The sequence below is a fragment of the Bubalus kerabau genome, chromosome 2 (genome assembly GCF_029407905.1).
Source record: "Bubalus kerabau isolate K-KA32 ecotype Philippines breed swamp buffalo chromosome 2, PCC_UOA_SB_1v2, whole genome shotgun sequence".
Lineage (NCBI taxonomy): Eukaryota > Metazoa > Chordata > Mammalia > Artiodactyla > Bovidae > Bubalus > Bubalus kerabau.
This window is the reverse complement of record NC_073625.1, coordinates 91085816-91106305: the sequence shown is the minus strand read 5'-3', so window position 1 is coordinate 91106305 and position 20490 is coordinate 91085816. Positions and strand designations below refer to the sequence as shown.

The 20490-nt window shown below is 38.2% G+C and overlaps 1 protein-coding gene across 1 annotated transcript in view; it reads left to right on the top strand.

Annotated features, from left to right (window-relative positions):
* Positions 1 to 20121, top strand: part of TOMM70 (translocase of outer mitochondrial membrane 70) — a 42399-nt gene extending 22278 nt beyond the window's left edge. Inside the window, exons 7-12 of the mRNA XM_055567926.1 lie at positions 1817 to 1951; positions 3027 to 3134; positions 3990 to 4106; positions 11433 to 11530; positions 12110 to 12232; positions 17974 to 20121. Of these exons, the coding sequence (XP_055423901.1) occupies positions 1817 to 1951; positions 3027 to 3134; positions 3990 to 4106; positions 11433 to 11530; positions 12110 to 12232; positions 17974 to 18127 (735 nt within the window). The 3' untranslated portion in view covers positions 18128 to 20121. The remainder of the gene's footprint in view (positions 1 to 1816; positions 1952 to 3026; positions 3135 to 3989; positions 4107 to 11432; positions 11531 to 12109; positions 12233 to 17973) is intronic.
* Positions 20122 to 20490: the final 369 nt, after the last annotated feature.

The following is a 20490-nucleotide window of genomic DNA, read 5'->3' as shown; positions in this document are numbered from 1 at the left end:
GCAGTCCATGGGGTCACTAAGAGTCGGACACGACTGAGCGACTTCACTTTCACTTTTCACTTTCACGCATTGGAGAAAGAAATGGCAACCCACTCCAGTGTTCTTGCCTGGAGAATCCCAGGGACGGGGGAGCCTGGTGGGCTGCCGTCTATGGGGTCGCACAGAGTCAGACACGACTGAAGCGACTTAGCAGCAGCAGCAGGGATCTGTTAAATTATATGAGCCCTCTATTTCAGCATAATAAGAACAAATGTCGGCCGCCAAAGTACTGTTGGTTGATTAACATCTCTTTTTCCTCACTGAATTAACTAAACTCTGGCTTCCTTCACCTCCAAAAGAATCATTCATGTATCTTGTGGAAAATGAAAGTTGTTTTCAAGGCTTAAGTATTTGCCAGCAAATTTTATCTTAACTTCTTGTAAACAAAAGTAATTTAAACTAAGTATTTGTTAAAAGTCCTTTTCAAAATGAGATTTTCAAGTTGAAGATAGCCTTGTACTAATTATCTTTATTTCCTGATAATCAGATGTGTTCTGTTTTTGTTATTCTCATGGGGGCATTCTTACTTGTTTCATTGAGGACATTTGTGTACTTTTGCCTTGAAAAAAACTTTGGAGAAGAATCTTATTTCTTATTTCCTGATCTTGACTTTGTTCTAATGGCAGGTAATAATGTACATATCATGCCATGTACAAAAATGAGCTCAAAATGGATCAGAGACCTGAATGTAAGAGCTAAAACTATAGAACTCTTAGGAAAAAACATAAGGAGGAAATCTTCAGTACTTTAAATTAAGCAGTGGTTCCGTAGGTGTGACACCAGCAGCACAAATGACCAAGTGGTGGGGGCTTACTCCACATGGGAGAAAATATTCCCAAGTCATACATCTGATAATGAGCTTGTATGCAGACAATATTAAATCGTCTTTATAGCACAACAATAAAAAGATAGCCTAATTTAAAAATAGGAAAGGATCTGAGGAGACATTTTTCCAAAGAATATGCACAAATGACCAATAAGAACAAGAAAATATACTCAGCATCATTAGACCTTAGGGAAATGTGACTCAAAATCACAATGAGGTATAACTTTATACCCGCTAGAATGGCCATAATCAGAAATTTGGACAATTAAAAGTATTGATATAGATGTGGAAAAAATTGGAACTCTCACACATTGATCGTAGAAATGTAAAATGGTAAAATCCCTTTGGAAATTAGTAGGCGGTGGTTTCTAGAGTTACCATGTGACCCAGCAGTTACTCTCTTAGGTATATACCTATGAGGATTTATGTCAAGACAAAAACTTGTACATGAATGTTCTTAGTAGCATTATTCATAAGAGCCAAAAAGTGGAAGCAGCTCAAATGTCCACCAGCTGGTGAAGAGATAAATAGACTGATTTATCTATGCAATGGAATATTATTCAGCCCCTAAAATAGAATGACGTACATGTTAGAACTTAGATGAACCTTGAAGACCTGCTGTTTGTGAAAGAAGACAGACAGAAAGGCCACATAGTTTACAATTCGATTTATGTGAAATGTCTGGAATATACAAATCTGTAGAAATAGAAGGTAGAATAGTGGTTTCCAGGGACTGAGAATTAGAGGTGAAATAGAGTCCCTGCTAATGTGTATGAGGTTTCTTTTGGGATCAGTGAAAACATTTCTAGTGGTGACTGGTTGCACATTTTTAGTCATATACTAAAAATGACTTACAGTATGTGAACTACATCTCAGTACAGCTGTTATTTTTTAAAAAACTAAATTAGAATAAAAAGTAATGATGACTCTTTCCTCATTTTGGGTATATAGCTTCGAGCAAATGCACTCATCAAAAGAGGCAGCATGTACATGCAACAGCAGCAGCCTTTGTTGTCTACTCAGGATTTTAACATGGCTGCAGACATCGATCCTCAGAATGCAGATGTTTATCACCACCGAGGACAGGTAAATTAATTTTCTTAAGGCGTTCTGATCCTTGAATTGAGGGATTTGATAGCATTTTTGAGAATGTCTTAAAGTTTTCTTATATCACTTATGATAGCTATGAACAAAGTATCAGGGTGGTTTAGTTTGGGTTTAGTTTGATACATAGTATCATTTGTTTAGTTCCATCTTGAACATTTGTCCTGATACTTACTTGTTAAAAAAAAGAGAGAGAAGAGGAAGGCTGCAAATGTTGGGTTGCCAGTTCAAGTTTGGTTTTTAGGCATTTCTGCTTCATAGGTTTTCAATGAGTAAAGCATTAAAAAATTAGTGACAAATTAAAAAAAAACTTGTAGTGAGCATTTTGAGTTAGTGCTTAGAATCAACAGAATGATTTTTGTAGGCATCTTGTAAAGAATTATTAACCTGAGCTATATAGACAGTTTCACAAAAAAAATCTCTTCTGAATAGAGCTTTATAATTCTATGCATATTTGGTTTTTAGTAAAAATTCATAGTGAAGAAAACAGTTCCCAATTTCAGCCTCATCTGGAAAAACATGGCTTTAAAATCTGTTTGTGTGATGTGGCTTCTTGGAGTGCATTAGAGTGGAAAGTATGGACTAATCCATATAATAACAGAAAAGTTCAAGTCGTTTCTAATGGAAAATTTTACCTAATATTTCTGTCTGGAGCATCTTAAGAAGTATTGAGATAACCTTAAAAAATTCTTGATATTTTGATCCTTACTGGGTGTATCTTAAGATTAATATGAAATGTAGTTATTTAATGTCTGATCTATCCCTACTTTGAAGTTTGAAAGTACAGAGACATTTCATATTCTAGAAGAAAAATCACTTAAGAGTGATTAAAAACTGGTAGGTTTATAGTGCTTTTTTAAAAAATTAAACACTAGTTCTTAGTTTTAGCACCTTTCCTTTAAAATTATAAGATTTTCTGATTCACTGTTTCTAGAAAGTAATTCTATATTAATTCCATGCTTAGCTTTATGCTGATTATGCAAAAAGGCACAGTACATGCTTAACTGGTGTAGTTTTTGTTTTGAACTGCGCTTATTTGTGTACTTTTTTTCCTTAGCTGAAAATACTGCTTGATCAAGTTGAAGAAGCAGTAGCGGATTTTGATGAATGTATTAGATTAAGACCTGAGTCTGCTCTGGCGCAAGCTCAGAAATGTTTTGCTTTGGTAGGTTCTACTTTCTTTTGTATTTTCCTAAACATCAGTATTTCCCATTGTTAACAAAAATGAGTATCTCATTGTCTACAAAATCTTCCGTTTTTTCCTTCAATCTGTGACAAACAGGGAGAAAAACATGTCAGCTTAAAGACATAGAAGTGTGTATGTTACTTGAGGTACTGCTTCAGTATTTCTCTGGGTGCTTTATTTGGTTCATCCTGATAGATGTTTGTCCCTGATTTTATGTGCCCCCTAAACAGCGCTCTTCTCCCTGCTCTTTACCATAAGCCAGTACAAAGAACAAAAGCATTTCAAGGAAATACTTGGCAATCATGACACCATATAATGTACCTCTCATTTCACCTTTGTAGAGCTATTCAGAAACACAAAGTTGAAAATCAGGTAAAATAAGACCATTTCTAATGAGATGAGATATTTCCAATTAGCCCCATACCCTGAGACCTAAAAGAATTTTCCTTTTAAAGAAAAAAGTCAGTTTACAAACAAGTGAAAATGTTATCAGATGAAGGATACTATAATGCTTTTAGTAAAATGATAATAAATTTCTTTGAGTTTAATATTCCCCTATTTATATGCGAAGTTAACTTCAAGTTAGTCTGTCTGCTAGGATATTGAGCATCTGGAAATTATATAGTGGCAATGAAGCCCTGATTGTACATAGACTTTGAGTCCCTGCTCTGCAGATATTCCTGTGGAACCCTTTTAGACGCAGCAAATTATGTTAGCAAATTACCTGCTTTTCTGGAAATATTTATGTAATTTTGTGTGACCATTATAATATGTTAACATTTCCTGAGTTTTTGAGTTCTTGATTTGACAGGCCTCTGTTGATTTTTTACACAGTATCGCCAGGCATATACAGGAAACAATTCTTCACAAATCCAAGCAGCTATGAAAGGTTTTGAAGAGGTCATAAAGAAATTTCCAAGGTGTGCTGAAGGCTATGCACTATATGCCCAGGTAAATGTCATTTTTCGTATTTTTTCAGTTGCCAGTTCTGTAAAGAACTGCATTTATATCCTGAATCCTAGAGTGGAAATCAGAAAACAATGATCTTGTTGTAGCTTCTGTGGAAGCAAACGACTTTGTTCCGGGTTCTCAGGATGTTCAGGATGGTCCTGAATCACCTCAATGGGGCTTCTTTTCTGTGTTACATAATTTGAAAACTGTGGCCCTAAACTTGTAATCTAGGGAAGCTTTAATAGAGCATTTCCCTCATGTTTTCATTTCAATTGGATTTATAAAAATTTAATTACTTTAGGAAAATTTACTGCATGCAGTTGGTGGGGAAAATGTCCCTGGAAAAAGTTTTCTTTCTATTTGATTACTGTTCTTTTAAATGGTTAGTCTATAACAGCTTATTTTAAACTATGATTTGTGCAAAATTCTTGACGCTTTCCTTGATTTAGGATTGAAACTATTTGGAAAATTGGATTTAAATTTGCATTATTTTCACTTTTAATCATAGTTTGAACTCTTTAAAAAATTATTAACTTTAAATCATCCATTTAGATGAAAATGATTAGCTTCTTATTCCCATAGTTAAAGAGTTTTCCCTCTAACTAAATGATATCTGAATGGCTGTGGCTTAATCTTAAGTTAAAAGCTGCTTGTGGTATCTCAAATCCCAGCCATCTCAAAAGTCTATATATTTTGTCTTTTCTTTTTAGCCTAAAGAATTTGTCCCTCCTTCTTCCTTAACCTCCCAAACATCACAGAAACAGGAAGCACTTAAATATGACCATCCATGGTAGATTCCTACCTCCAAACATCCTTAAGGTTTATTGATTTGTTTCTGATTTCCTTCATGCTATCATTAGTTAAGTTATAAGAAAATTTCCACAGGGGTAAAACTTTCCTTTTCAGGGATTATTGAGAGGGACTGTGAGAAGACTGATTTGTGTTGGATCATTTCTGTAAAAGTCCTACACACCCCTGCATAGGGTTGAAATTCTGGGATATGAAGTACAACCCAGGAACTCTTTAACCTCAGTTTGAAATCTTATCTATTCAGTCTTTAATTCCTAGACAGAATGACAATTAAACAAATGATACATTGTTTGCTGACTGCATGCTGACTTATTAATTGTGAAAGCATGTACTGTCAGTTTTCAGTTCAGTTGCTCAGTCGTGTCCAACTCTGTGACCCCATGGACCACAGCACGCCAGGCCTCCCTGTCCATCACCAACTCCCGGAGTTTACCCAAACTCATGTCCATTGAGTCAGTGATGCTATCCAACCATCTCATCCTCTGTCGTCCCCTTCTCCTCCTGCCTTCAATCTTTTCCCAGCATCAAGGTCTTGTAAAATGAGTCAGCTCTTCGCATCAGGTGGCCAAAGTATTGGAGTTTCAGCTTCAACAGCAGTCCTTCCAATGAACACTCAGGACTGATCTCCTTTAAGATGGACTGGTTGGCCTCCTTGCAATCCAAGGGACTCTCAAGAGTCTTCTCCAACACCACAGTTCAAAAGCATCAGTTCCCTGGCACTCAGCTTTCTTTATAGTCCAACTCTCACATCCATACATGACTACTGGAAAAGCCATAATCTTGACTAGAGGGACCTCTGTTGACAAAGTAATGTCTCTGTTTTTTAATATGCTGTCTAGGTTGGTCATAACTTCCGTTCCAAGGAGTAAGCGTCTTTTAATTTCATGGCTGCAGCCACCATCTGCAGTGATTTTGGAGCCCAAGAAAACAAAGGCAGCCACTGTTTACACTTTTCCCCCATCTATCTGCATGAAGTGATGGAACCAGATGCCATGATCTTAGTTCTCTGGATGTTGCGTTTTAAGCCAACTTTTTCACTCTCCTCCTTCACATTCATCAAGAGGCTCTTTAGTTCTTCTTCACTTTCTGCCATAGGGTAGTGTCATCTGCATATCTGAGTTTATTGATATTTCTCCTGGCCATCTTGATTCCCGTTTGTACTTCATCTAGCCCAGCATTTCTCGTGATATACTCTGCATATAAGTTAAATAAGCAGGGTGACAATATACAGCCTTGATGTACTCCTTTTCCTATTGGGAACCAGTCTGTTGTTCCATGTCCAGTTCTAATTGTTGCTTCCTGACCTGCATACAGATTTCTCAAGAGGCAGGTCAAGTGGTCTGGTATTACCATCTCTGGAAGAATTTTCCACAATTTGTTGTGATCCACACAGTCAAAGGCTTTGGCGTAGTCAATAAAGCAGAAATAGATGTTTTTCTGGAACTCTCTTGCTTTTTCGATGATCCAGCAGATGTTGGCAATTTGATCTCTGGTTCCTCTGACTTCGCTAAATCCAGCTTGAACATCTGGAAGTTCACAGTTCACATATTGTTGAAGCATGGCTTGGAGAATTTTGAGCATTACTTTACTAGCTTGTGAGATGAGCACAATTGTGCGTAGTTTGAACATTCTTTGGCATTGCCTTTCTTTGGGATTGGAATGAAAACTCATCTTTTCAGTCCTGTGGCCACTGCTGAGTTTTCCAAATTTGTTGGCATATTGACTGCAGCACTTTGACAGCATCATCTTTCAGGATTTGAAATAGCTCAACTGGAATTCCATCACCTCCACTAGCTTTGTTTGTAGTGATGCTTCCTAAGGCCCACTTGACTTCACATTCCAGGATGTCTGGCTCTAGGTGAGTGATCACACCATCATGATTATCTGGGTCGTGAAGCTCTTTTTTGTACTCTTCTGTGTATTCTTGCCACCTCTTAATATCTTCTGCTTCTGTTAGGTCCATACCATTTCTGTCTTTTATTGAGCCCAAGATATCTTTGCATGAAATGTTCCCTTGGTATCTCTATTTTCTTGAAGAGATCTCTAGTCTTTCCCATTCTGTTGATTTCCTCTATTTCTTTGCACTGATCACTGAGGAAGGCTTTCTTATCTCTTCTTGCTAGTCTTTGGAACTCTGCATTCAGATGCTTATATCTTTCCCTTTCTCCTTTGCTTTTTGCTTCTCTTCTTTTTTTTTTTTTTATTAATTAATTTTATTTTATTTTTAAACTTTACATAATTCTATTAGTTTTGTGAAACATCAAAATGAATCCACCATAGGTATACATGTGTTCCCCACCCTGAACCCTCCTCCCTCCTCCCTCCCCATACCATCCCTCTGGGCCGTCCCAGTGCACCAGCCCCAAGCATCCAGTATCATGCATCGAACCTGGACTGGCGACTCGTTTCATATATGATATTTTACATGTTTCAATGCCATTCTCCCAAATCCTCCCACCCTCTCCCTCTCCCACAGAGTCCATAAGACTGTTCTATACATCAGTGTCTCTTTTGCTGTCTCGTACACAGGGTTATTGTTACCATCTTTCTAAATTCCATATATATGCGTTAGTATACTGTATTGGTGTTTTTCTTTCTGGCTTACTTCACTCTGTATAATAGGCTCCAGTTTCATCCACCTCATCAGAACTGATTCAAATGTATTCTTTTTAATGGCTGAGTAATACTCCATTGTGTATATGTACCGTAGCTTTCTTATCCATTCATCTGCTGATGGACATCTAGGTTGCTTCCATGTCCTGGCTATTATAAACAGTGCTGCGATGAACATTGGGGTACTCGTGTCTCTTTCCCTTCTGGTTTCCTCAGTGTGTATGCCCAGCAGTGGGATTGCTGGATCATAAGGCAGTTCTATTTCCAGTTTTTTAAGGAATCTCCACACTGTTCTCCATAGTGGCTGTACTAGTTTGCATTCCCACCAACAGTGTAAGAGGGTTCCCTTTTCTCCACACCCTCTCCAGCATTTATGACTTGTAGACTTTTGGATCGCAGCCATTCTGACTGGCGTGAAATGGTACCTCATAGTGGTTTTGATTTGCATTTCTCTGATAATGAGTGATGTTGAGCATCTTTTCATGTGTTTGTGAGCCATCTGTATGTCTTCTTTGGAGAAATGTCTATTTAGTTCTTTGGCCCATTTTTTGATTGGGTCATTTATTTTTCTGGAGTTGAGCTGTAGGAGTTGCTTGTATATTTTTGACATTAGTTGTTTGTCAGTTGCTTCATTTGCAATTATTTTCTCCCATTCTGAAGGCTGTCTTTTCACCTTGCTAATAGTTTCCTTTGATGTGCAGAAGATTTTAAGGTTAATTAGGTCCCATTTGTTTATTTTTGCTTTTATTTCCAATATTCTGGGAGGTGGGTCATAGAGGATCCTGCTGTGATGTATGTCAGAGAGTGTTTTGCCTATGTTCTCCTCTAGGAGTTTTATAGTTTCTGGTCTTACGTTGAGATCTTTAATCCATTTTGAGTTTGTTTTTGTGTATGGTGTTAGAAAGTGTTCTAGTTTCATTCTTTTACAAGTGGTTGACCAGATTTCCCAGCACCACTTGTTAAAGAGATTGTCTTTAATCCATTGTATATTCTTGCCTCCTTTGTCAAAGATAAGGTGTGCATATGTGCGTGGATTAATCTCTGGGCTTTCTATTTTGTTCCATTGATCTATATTTCTGTCTTTGTGCCACCACAATGCAGTACAATTAGATGTCAATTACAGGAGAAAAACTATTAAAAAATCCAACATATGGAGGCTGAACAACACACTGCTGAATAACCAACAAATCACAGAAGAAATCAAAAAAGAAATCAAAATTTGCATAGAAACGAATGAAAATGAAAACACAACAACCCAAAACCTGTGGGACACGGTAAAAGCAGTCCTAGGGGAAAGTTCATAGCAATACAGGCACACCTCAAGAAACAAGAAAAAAGTCAAATAAATAACCTAACTCTACACCTAAAGCAACTAGAAAAGGAAGAAATGAAGAACCCCAGGGTTAGTAGAAGGAAAGAAATCTTAAAAATTAGAGCAGAAATAAATGCAAAAGAAACAAAAGAGACCGTAGCAAAAATCAACAAAACCAAAAGCTGGTTCTTTGAAAGGATAAATAAAATTGACAAACCATTAGCCAGACTCATCAAGAAACAAAGGGAGAAAAATCAAATCAATAAAATTAGAAATGAAAATGGAGAGATCACAACAGACAACACAGAAATACAAAGGATCATAAGAGACTACTATCAACAATTATATGCCAATAAAATGGACAACGTGGAAGAAATGGACAAATTCTTAGAAAAGTACAACTTTCCAAAACTCGACCAGGAAGAAATAGAAAATCTTAACAGACCCATCACAAGCACAGAAATTGGAACTGTAATCAAAAATCTTCCAGCAAACAAAAGCCCAGGTCCAGACGGCTTCACAGCTGAATTCTACCAAAAATTTAGAGAAGAGCTAACACCTCTCCTGCTCAAACTCTTCCAGAAAATTGCAGAGGAAGGTAAACTTCCAAACTCATTCTATGAGGCCGCCATCACCCTAATACCAAAACCTGACAAAGATCCCACAAAAAAAGAAAACTACAGGCCAATATCACTGATGAACATAGATGCTTCTCTTCTTTTCACAGCTATTTGTAAGACCTCCTCAGACAGCCATTTTGCTTTTTTGCATTTCTTTTTATTGGGAATGGTCTTGATCCCTGTCTCCTGTACAATGTCACGAACCTCCGTCCGTAGTTCATCAGGCACGCTGTCTGTCAGCTCTAGTCCCTTAAATCTATTTCTCCCTTCCACTGTATAATCGTAAGGCATTTGATTTAGGTCATAAAGGTCTAGTGGTTTTCCCTACTTTCTTCAATTTAAGTCTGAATTTGGCAATAAGGAGTTCATGATCTGAGCCACAGTCAGCTCCCAGTCTTGTTTTTGCTGGTTGTATAGAGCTTCTCCATCTTTGGCTGCAAAGAATATAATCAATCTGATTCGGTGTTGGCCATCTGGTGATGTCCATGTGTAGAGTCTTCGCTTGTGTTTTTGGAAGAAGGTGTTTACTATGACCAGTGCGTTCTCTTGGCAGAACTCTATTAGCCTTTGCCCTGCTTCATTCTGTACTCCAAGGCCAAGTTTGCCTGTTACTCCAGGTGCTTCTTGACTTCCTACTTTTGCATTGCAGTCCCCTATAATGAAAAGGGCATCTTTTTGGGGTGTTAGTTCTAAAAGGTCTTTTAGGTATTCATAGAAATGTTCAGCTTCTTCAGCATTACTGTTTGGGGCATAGACTTGGATTAGCGTGATATTGAATGGTTTGCCTTGGAAATGAACAGAGATCATTCTGTTGCTTTTGAAATTGCATCCAAGTACTGCATTTCAGTCTCTTGTTGACTGTGATGGCTACTCCATTTCTTCTAAGGGATTCTTGCCCACAGTAGTAGATATAATGGTCATCTGAGTACTATAATATATAAAATTTTATAGCATGTACAGAAATTAAAGTGAGATGAACACACACAATTTTATGACATATGTACTGAATAGTACACTTGTGTTTAGGATTTAATTCGAAACAAACCAGAAGGTAACCATCCTCATCACTGAAATGAAATTCAGAAGGGCGTTTTTGGTTCAGATTTCTATAAGCAGCTAAAAGAGTAAAGTAGCTTTTAAAGAAACCAACATTAAACTCTTTAGCAGAGGTTTCATAATTGTATATTTCTCCGTCATTGTGTTAACTTCAAAATAGGTTTTGGCTTCCTTGAGCATTGTCTTACCAGCACTAGCACTATTATGTCTGTTTGCACTAAATTTCTGTCTTTTGGTCCCTCTTCTGATGTTTGCAACTTTTAATTTATATATATTTAGAGGGAGTTATATTTTAGTTACATAGTATGACTTTTTGCTTTGAACTCTGAAGCTTGAGCTTAGATGCCGGCTAACTCTCAGAGTTACAGTTTGAGCATGGTCTCGTCTCCACGTAACCAAGCCTTCCATTTGTGCCATGGGATTTGCCTTAAAAGTTGATTGTAGCTTTTTTTCTTTCACCAATTATTTTTAAGGATTGACTCTGATAACCATTAACATACCTACCTGAATTTATCCTTCCAAATAAGTATTGTTTTTAGGGTTAACATTTTAAATTAAATTTAATACCCTAAACAGGGCTTCCCAGGTGGCATCAGTGGTAAAGAATCCACTTGCCAATGCAGGAGACATAGGAGACTCCCTGGGTCAGGAAGATCCCCTGGAGAAGGGGATGGCTACCCACTCCAGTATTCTTGCCTGGAAAATTCCATGGACAGAAGAGCCTGGCGGGCTACAGTTCATGGAGTTGCAAAAGAGCCAGACACGACTGAGCAACTAAACAACAGTCACCTCAAAACAGTAATTTGGTTATGAATGGCTAAATGAAGTAAATTTTAATGATTAATAAGCAACATATAGTTATAACTCTTTAGGGATACAGTTACCTAAATTTAACTCAAGTATCTCTTCACATAGGCATTAACAGATCAACAGCAGTTTGGCAAAGCTGATGAAATGTATGATAAATGTATTAATTTGGAACCAGATAATGCCACAACATATGTTCATAAAGGGTATGTATTTTGGGGGTCTGTTTGTTTCAGTAAAAAAGCTAAATTGCTTGCATAGTAATAAAATGAAATTGTTTTGCTCACTGAGAAACGGGGACTGTGGTAGAGTCAGTGAGCTAATTGAAAAATTTCTTCATTGCTATGAATGCTTCACTGTTACTTTTTTTTAACTTTTATTTTTTAATAATGTTTATTATTATACAATAATTAGTAAATGTGCTACTTGCACTCTAGCTTAAGGATTTCAGTTCTGAACATCCTGTCAAATGTTACTTGTATCAAAATAGGAGACACATAAATAGGTTTTTCCTGTTCTAGTATACTTATCATTTTTAAAACTTCACTGAAATTATACAAATTAAAACATTAAGCTGTGCAAAGGAAGTTAATAATAGAGCTTAGACCATTATAATAAGGAATTTAGACTACAAAACCGCTATAAGTTGAGGGAGAAAAAACCGATTTGATGCTGATTATACTGTTTTAGGTTTTGTTTTTCCTTATTGATTAAATTATAAATTCACTGAGAGCAGAATTGATACTGGGCCATGGTCACATCTGACTGCTGTTTTGCATTTGCAGTTTACTTCAACTTCAGTGGAAGCAAGATCTGGATAAAGGTTTGGAGCTTATCAGCAAGGCTATTGAAATTGACAATAAATGTGATTTTGCATATGAAACCATGGGAACTATTGAAGTACAAAGGTAACGTCTATTGTCTGTCCTTAGGAAAGTTAAGGAAGCTCCATAGATATTTATCTTTTTGTTTTTTTCATTATAGATAGGTTATTGTCATTATTCATTGCATTTCTAAGTCTTAAACATGCCTTTGGAGGCAAGATTCCCTTGAAACTATACAACTTTGATTTGCTTGGTTTCATATTTTTTCAATTTAAAAATCAAACTTATAAAAGTTGTTTAAGTCAAGCATATGCATTAAAAGGGAAGCTTGATCTTAAACAGCTGGTGTATGGTTGTGCCTCCTGTCACCTGTATCATTCCTGTTGGAGGGGGAAATGTCTGCATTGTACGTAGGCAGTGCAGTGTAGCATGAGGCTTGGCAGCCATATGCCCAAAGACATAGATCTTGCTACAGCCAAGTGGCTGGGGAACTTGTACCATCACCTCTGAGCCCTCAAGTTTTCTTTCAAATCAGGGAGTTGGGTAAGATTTTTGCAGTTCTGACTTTTTCATAACTTCTTGATTTCTGTAAATGTTTATCCAGAGTTGCACTTGAGATTCACCATTAACAGATGACACCTGCGTATGCCATAGACTTTAATGTAGTATGCCATCTTGACACTGGCATTGTCATCCATTTGAGTATCTACTCTAGGCCAGGTACTGAACTTTAGGTGCTTTGCAAATATTTCAGTTGATTTTTATCTGTCTTTATAAAGGTTGAGATTATATGGTCCTCAATTTAATTGAAGAGTATAGAAACTGATTCCTCAGTCAGTCAGTTCAGTCACTCAGTCGTGTCCAGCTCTTTGCGACCCCATGGACTGCAGCAAGCCAGACCTCCCTGTCTATCACCAACTCCCAGAATTTACTCAAACTCATGTCCATTGAGTCAGTGAAGCCATCCAACTATCTCATCCTCTGTCATCCCCTTCTCCCACCTTCAATCTTTCCCAGCATCAGGGTCTTTTCAAATCAGTCAGTTCTTCACATCAGGTGGCCAAGTATTGGAGTTTCAGCTTCAGCATCAGTCCTTCCAGTGAATATTCAGGACTGATTTCCTTTAAGATGGATTGGTTGGATCTCCTTGCAATCGAAGGGACTCTCAAGAGTCTTCTACACCACAGTTCAAAAGCATCAATTCTTCGGCGCCCAGTTTTGTAGACCAACTCTCACATCTGTACATAACTATTGGGAAAACCACATCTTTGACTAGATGGACCTTTGTTGGCAAAGTAATGTCTCTGTTTTTTAATATGCTGTCTAGGTTGGTCATAAGTTTCCTTCCAAGGAGCAAGCCTCTTTTAATTTCATGGCTGCAGTCACCATCTGCAGTGATTTTGGAGCCCCCAGAAATAAAGTCTGCCGCTGTTTCCACTATTTCCCCATCTATCTGCCATGAAGTGATGGGACCAGATGCCATGATCTTAGTTCTCTGAATGTTGAGTTTTAAGCCAACTTTCACTCTCATTTTTCACTTTCATCAAGAGGCTCTTTAGTTCTTTGCTTTCTGCCGTAAGGGTGGTGTCATCTGCATACCTGAGGTTATTGATATTTCTCCCGGCAATCTTGATTCCAGCTTGTGTTTCATCCAGCCCAGCGTTTCTCATGATGTACTCTGCATATAAGTTAAACAGATAGGGTGACAATATACAACCTTAATGTGCTCCTTTCCTGGTTTGGAAGCAGTCTGTTGTTCCATGTCCAGTTCTGTTGCTTCCTGACCTGCATACAGATTTCTCAAGCGGCAGGTCAGGCGGTCTGGTATTCCCATCTCTTTCAGAATTTTCCACAGTTTATTGTGATCCAAACAGTTAAAGGCTTTGGCATAGTCAATAAAGCAGAAATAGATGTTTTTCTGGAACTCTCTTGCTTTTTCCATGATCCAGCAGATGTTGGCAATTTGATCTCTGGTTCCTCTGCCTTTTCTAAAACCAGCTTGAACATCAGGAAGTTCACGGTTCACATATTGCTGAAGTGTGGCTTGGAGAATTTTGAGCATTACTTTACTAGCGTGTGAGATGAGTGCAATTGTGCGGCAGTTTGAGCATTCTTTGGCATTGCCTTTCTTTGGGATTGGAATGAAAACTGACCTTTTCCAGTCCTGTGGCCACTGCTGAGTTTTCCTAATTTGCTGGCATATTGAGTGCAGCACTTTCACAGCATCATCTTTTAGGATTTGAAAGAGCTCAACTGGAATTCCATCACCTCCCCTAGCTTTGTTTGTAGTGATGCTTCTTAAGGCCCACTTGACTTCACATTCCAGGATGTTTGGCTCTACGTGAATGATCACACCATCCTGATTATCTGGGTCATGAAGGTCTTTTTTGTATAGTTTTCCTATGTATTCTTGCCACCTCTTCTTAATATCTTCTGCTTCTGTTAGGTCCATACCTCTTCTGCCCTTTATTGTGCCCATCTTTTTATTCCTAGACTGGTTAAATTAATAAGGTGACATTGTGAGCCAGTAGTAGAAAGAGGAGATGAACCCATATTTCACTGATGCCGAAAGTAGCTGATCTTCCCACCATCACTTGTCAGGAACCAGTAGGAGTTGTCTTAATAACATTCAGTCACTCCTGGAGTCCTCTTCTGTCTCAGCTCCAGAGGAAGCAGAATGTATGTGTGTGTGTATGTATATATATATACACATATATATATATATACACACACACATATATACAGGCTGATGAAAATTTTTGTGATCTTTTGAACCATTCTGACAGTTGCATATAAATATTAAATTATTTCTTAATTTCCAGTTAATGTGAATAAAATATTCTTATGCTAAAATATGATTGGGTAGTAGTTCTTAATCTTTTGAGCAGAGATGTGGACTTTTCCTAGAATAATGCATATATGGAAACTCTCTGCACTTAAGTTGTTCATAGAGCCTGGGTTAAGGGCCCCTGATTTATGGAGTTTGATGAATTGTGTTTGAAATGTACTTTAAGAAATCCATTCTAAATCCTGCTTTACAAATAGATAAATGTTAATGAATGAAATTGCTGGTTAATATAAGATTTAGCAAGTCTTCTGTCTACCTAATATCTGAACATGAACTATTAGTTATTTTTTTAATTGTCTATTATGCACCATATCAATATATGTAGCAGGAGATTAACTACAGTCACCCAGAGGTACATTTTACTTCTTAGAGTTTAACTGTCATATATATGTGTGTGTGTTAGTTGCTCAGTTATGTCCACCTCTTTGTGACCGCACGGACTATAGCGCTCCAGGCTCTTCTGTTCTTGAAATTCTTCAGGCAAGAATACTGGAGTGGGTAGCTGTTCCCTTCTCCAGGAGATCTTCCTAGCCCTGGGATCAAACTCAGCTCTCCTGCATGGCAGGCAGATTCTTTACCATCTGAGCCACCAGGAAAGCCCGTTATATTTATAGTGGGGACTTAATATTTATTGTAAGATTACAGGCATGTATGCACGTATACATATCCAATACTAGCTACTTTAAAACAGCTCTTGCTTCTTAGTAGGTATATAAAGCCTAGTCACAGACTGTAAGAGGTAAATTTTGTGTTTTTTGACAAAACGTATGCATCCATTTATTCAAAAAATGGATAATAGTTACCAAGCATTGTACTTGGTTCTGGGAATTGAAAGGTGTCCATTAAGGATCTACTTCTGCTTAACTGACTACACTAACGCCTTTGACTGTGTGGATCACAACAAACCGTGGAAAATTCTTAAAGAGATGGGAATATTAGAGCACCCTACCTGTCTCCTGAGAATCCTGTATGCAGGTCAAGAAGTAACAGTTGGAACCGGACATGGAACAACTGACTAGTTCAAAATTGGGAAAGGAATACAAGGCTATATATTGTCACCCTGCTTATTATATGCAGAGTACCTCATGAAAAATGCTAGGCTGGATGAGTCACAAGATGGAATCAAGATTCCCAGGAGAAATATCAATAACCCCAGATATGCAGATGATACCACTCTAATGGCAGAAAGTGGAGAGGAACTAAAGAACCTCTTGATGAAGGGGAAAAGAGGAGATGAAAAAGCTGGCTTGAAACTCAGCATTCAAAAAAACTAAGATCATGGCATCTGGTCCCATCACTTCATGGCGAATAGAAGGGGAAAAAGGAAGCAGTGACAGTTTTTATTTTCTTGGACTCCAAAATCACTGTGGACAGTGACTGCAGACATGAAATTAAAAGACACTTGCTCCTTGGAAGAAAAACTATGACAAACCTAGACAACCTATTAAAAAGCAGACATCACTTTGCCAACAAAGGTAGATAGAGTCAAAGCTACAATTTTTCCAGTAGTCATGTATAGATGTGAGAGTTGGACCATAAAGAAGGATGAGTGCTGAAGAACTGGTGCTTTTGAACTGTGGTACTGGAGAAGACTCTTGAGAGTCCCTTGGACTGCAAGGAGATTAAACCAGTCAGTCCTAATCAACCCTGAATATTCATTGGAAGGACTGGAGCTGAGGCTTCAGTATTTTGGCCACCTGATGGGAAGAACCAACTCATTGGAAAAGAGCTTGATGCTGGTAAAGATTGAGGGCAAGTGGAGAACGCGGGCAGCAGAAGATGAGATGGTTAGATACCATCACCGACTCGGTGGACATGAACAGAGGCATCTAGCATGCTACAGTCCATGGGGTTGTAAAGAAACTTAGCGACTTACCAACGAAGACTGGTGTAAGCATATATATTCACCTGACTGTGCATAGAATGATGATAGAATTATGGGAACAATGGAGAGGGAGCAGCCAATTCCTGCTGGGAAAGGGAAAAATATTTTTCATGAAGATATTCTAGTCAGTATTTGAACTGTGCCTTAGAAAGGTAAGGATTTGACTAGAATCAGGCAGAGAAACAATAAATAATCTGACCATTGTTAACATGAGTGAACTCAAGACCTCTGTGACTGGAGTAGAGATGTGGGGGCTAACGATATGCTGGTAAGGGTTGCACAGATCTGTGAAGGTAAGGTCCCTGAATACCCTTAATGTTCTTTGAGCTTACATCACTGCTTTCTAAAGGAGCCTCATGATGGAGTAGAAATGAGCAGAATTTAGGAACCAGATGTGATTAGGATTTTAAATAAGTCATTGAATTTTTCTAGTTTCACTGTTCTTATCTGTGAACAAAGGCCACAAGTGACATAATATAAGCACATATAGTATTCAGTCTAGAGAAGGCAATGGCACCCCACTCCAGTACTCTTGCCTGGAAAATCCCATGGACGGAGGAGCCCGGTAGGCTGCAGTCCATGGGGTCGCTAAGAGTCGGACACGACTGAGCGACTTCACTTTCACTTTTCACTTTCATGCATCGGAGAAGGAAATGGCAACCCACTCCAGTGTTCTTGCCTGGAGAGTCCCAGGGACAGGGGAGCCTGGTGGGCTGCCGTCTATGCAGTCGCACAGAGTCGGACACGACTGAAGTGACTTGGCAGGCAGTATTCAGTCATGTTCAACTCTTTGCAACCCCATGGACCGTAGTCCACCAGGCTCCTCTGTCCATGCAACTCTCCAGGCAAGCATACTGGAGTGGGTTGCCATTTCCTACTGACCCAGCAATCAAGCCCAGGTCTCCCACATTGCAGGCAGATTCTTTATCATCTGAGCCACCAAGGAAGCCCTGTATTTGTAATAGTAGCTAACAGTCATTGTTTTCTGTGTGATAGGCGTCATCTTGTTATAAAGAAGCATTTTATTAGTATCATGGTTGAAACTTAAAAGTCAGCTCCATGTAATTTTCGTGTTTTTTTTTTTTCTTTTAGAGGAAACATGGAGAAAGCCATTGACATGTTCAACAAAGCTATTAACCTGGCCAAATCAGAAATGGAGATGGCTCATCTATACTCACTTTGTGATGCTGCCCATGCCCAGACAGAAGTTGCAAAGAAATACGGATTAAAACCACCAACATTATAAAATATGGGGGAAGGGAAATGACCCTCTTTTTAGAAGTTTACCCCTCTTCAGCCAAACCCTGAAGACACTGTTGTGAACTGTGTTGAATGGTGGGACTTCGTGTTTCCATTTGTGCTGTTGTCCTTTGTTACAGCTGTCTCATGTTTAGGTGTTGTGGGAGTGGCTGTTGAAGAAAGTTTGCAGTGTGGCAGCTTTTATTCCCTGTGCAACAAAAGCTTAGAACCTGTTAAAGGGATATGAAAATAAAGTTGCAAAGAGTACAAATGACAATTGGCCATGCAAATAAAAACTTTGGTTTGTTGATTTGACTTTTTTTCTGAGGGGGTGGGAGGGTGAATATGTGCTGGTTGATTTTGTCTTTGTGTGCGTGTATGTGTATATATATGAATATTCTACAGTTTTACAGCATGTTGGTTTTTTAATTAACATAGTACGTGCTGTAAAATAGGATTCTTTTAAGATTTGGTTAATCCCTTTCAGTTGAGCCCTCTGAAGGAAACAAAGCTTAAGTGGGGATTTTGTTTTTACGGCAGCAAAATTGAGACCCTTTAAACCACTGTCCGTCAGCATGCACAATGCTTCTGATTCTGCAGAATGTTAGACACGGTGGCAACGCTTAAATCTTTTGACCCCCTTAACTCTAATAGATAATGTACATCATTCTTAAAGTCTACAGTAGCTCTTTTTCCTACAGTAAATCATGCAGAAGCAAGATATTCTAGTTGATGTATGTGCAGAAGACTGAGTATTCAAGGGAGAGCAGACCAGGCATGAGGTAAGATGAAATGTGTTTATAATTGCCCATGGTTATTTTCTCCTGTTTAAAGGTACTACTATTTACTAGTGTACTTTTTAAAGAAGACAAAGATTGGTTATATATATATATATATATATATATATATACAGATGAAATGTAATGAGTAATTAGCTTAAAATTTCTAGTGAAGAAACGGGGGCTAACAGTTCAAAAAGGATGAAAGTCTCATGTCTAGAAGCATATATTTCCTGAAGTGACAAGTTTACTGCTTCTTATCTATGGCTATGTGTACTTAAGGGATTGTGAGCCAGTACTTTCAAAGATGCCGAGGACACGTGGCATGTATCTTAGTTTTGAACCGCCTTTGGTCTTTAAGCATGTCCAGGTCTGTACTGGGGGCACCGATAGCAGGGTTTTGTTTCTTTCATCTTATCTTTACCTCACCTTCCTCCTTAGCAATCACTTTGTTTTTTCAACATGTCACTTTGATAGATCATTCTTTTCTTATATGCTGGATTTTTCTGGTGGGAGGTGGGGTGTTCTTAAAGAATGTCCTCCTTTGAGATATTTATGGTGGTTTTGAGATATTCAGGGTGGGAAGAGGTTTACTTAGGTCTGAGTAGAATAAAAGAGCAAGCTGTCAGTTGTACTTTTCTGGAAATGTTATCTAATTAGAGTTTACATTGTTGGGAGTAAATGAGCATTTTACCCCTCTTTAAAAAGGTGCTTTATCCTATTGAAACCAAAAAGATTTTGTCAAAAATGCCATCGTTTTAGAAGCTACTAGAAGTGACTCCTTTCCAAAGTCACAGTCTGAGAAGTATTGCGAGGCCTCTAATTGGTGGGGGCAGTGAACATAATTTAAGATGGCCTGGATAATGGAAACTGGAGAGCACTGCATCGTAGCTTTTAAATGAAGCACCTACTGTAATAACCCCTGAATACAGAAATGTTCTACATCTCTGAACAACAACCTCTGGCTTAAAACAGTTTTTATTTGCATGGCTGTAGTTACATTAACACTGATATTTTTTTCTCTTCCTACCCCTTGGGGTTTGGTAGAAAACACACAAAGGAAACTGAAGCATGTACCATTCGATACTATCATTCCAGATCCTCACGGACTATTGCCTGTTCTGAAAAATATTTGAAACTGCGCTGAAAGCTGCATCTGTCTGTATTTTTTCTTTTGTAAATGACCTCACATGTAAATTCACCAAATAAATATTACATTCAAGCTTTTCAATCTATTCTTTAAATAGGATAGGCAGTTTATTCATTTACCATAGTATTTGGTAAATTCATTCTCTTGTGGGCTCAGGCTAACTTTGACATATTGGACATGTTTGTATATGAAACACAGTAAGTCTTGGGTATTAACGATGGAGTGTCCCATTCTTCCTCCTGGTGAAACAAAAGCTCTAAGTAACAGGTAGTAGAACCAGCTTCCTCTATTCCTACCTTTACCTTACTTGTACTGTACAACAGCCTGGAAGCTTACCAGGCAGACCTAAGCCCTGTGGCTCAGCTTATCCTCAAACTGGTTTCACCAGTGAGGGCTTTTTTTTTTTTCCCCCCCTACCAGTGAGTTTTGATCAGTCTTCAG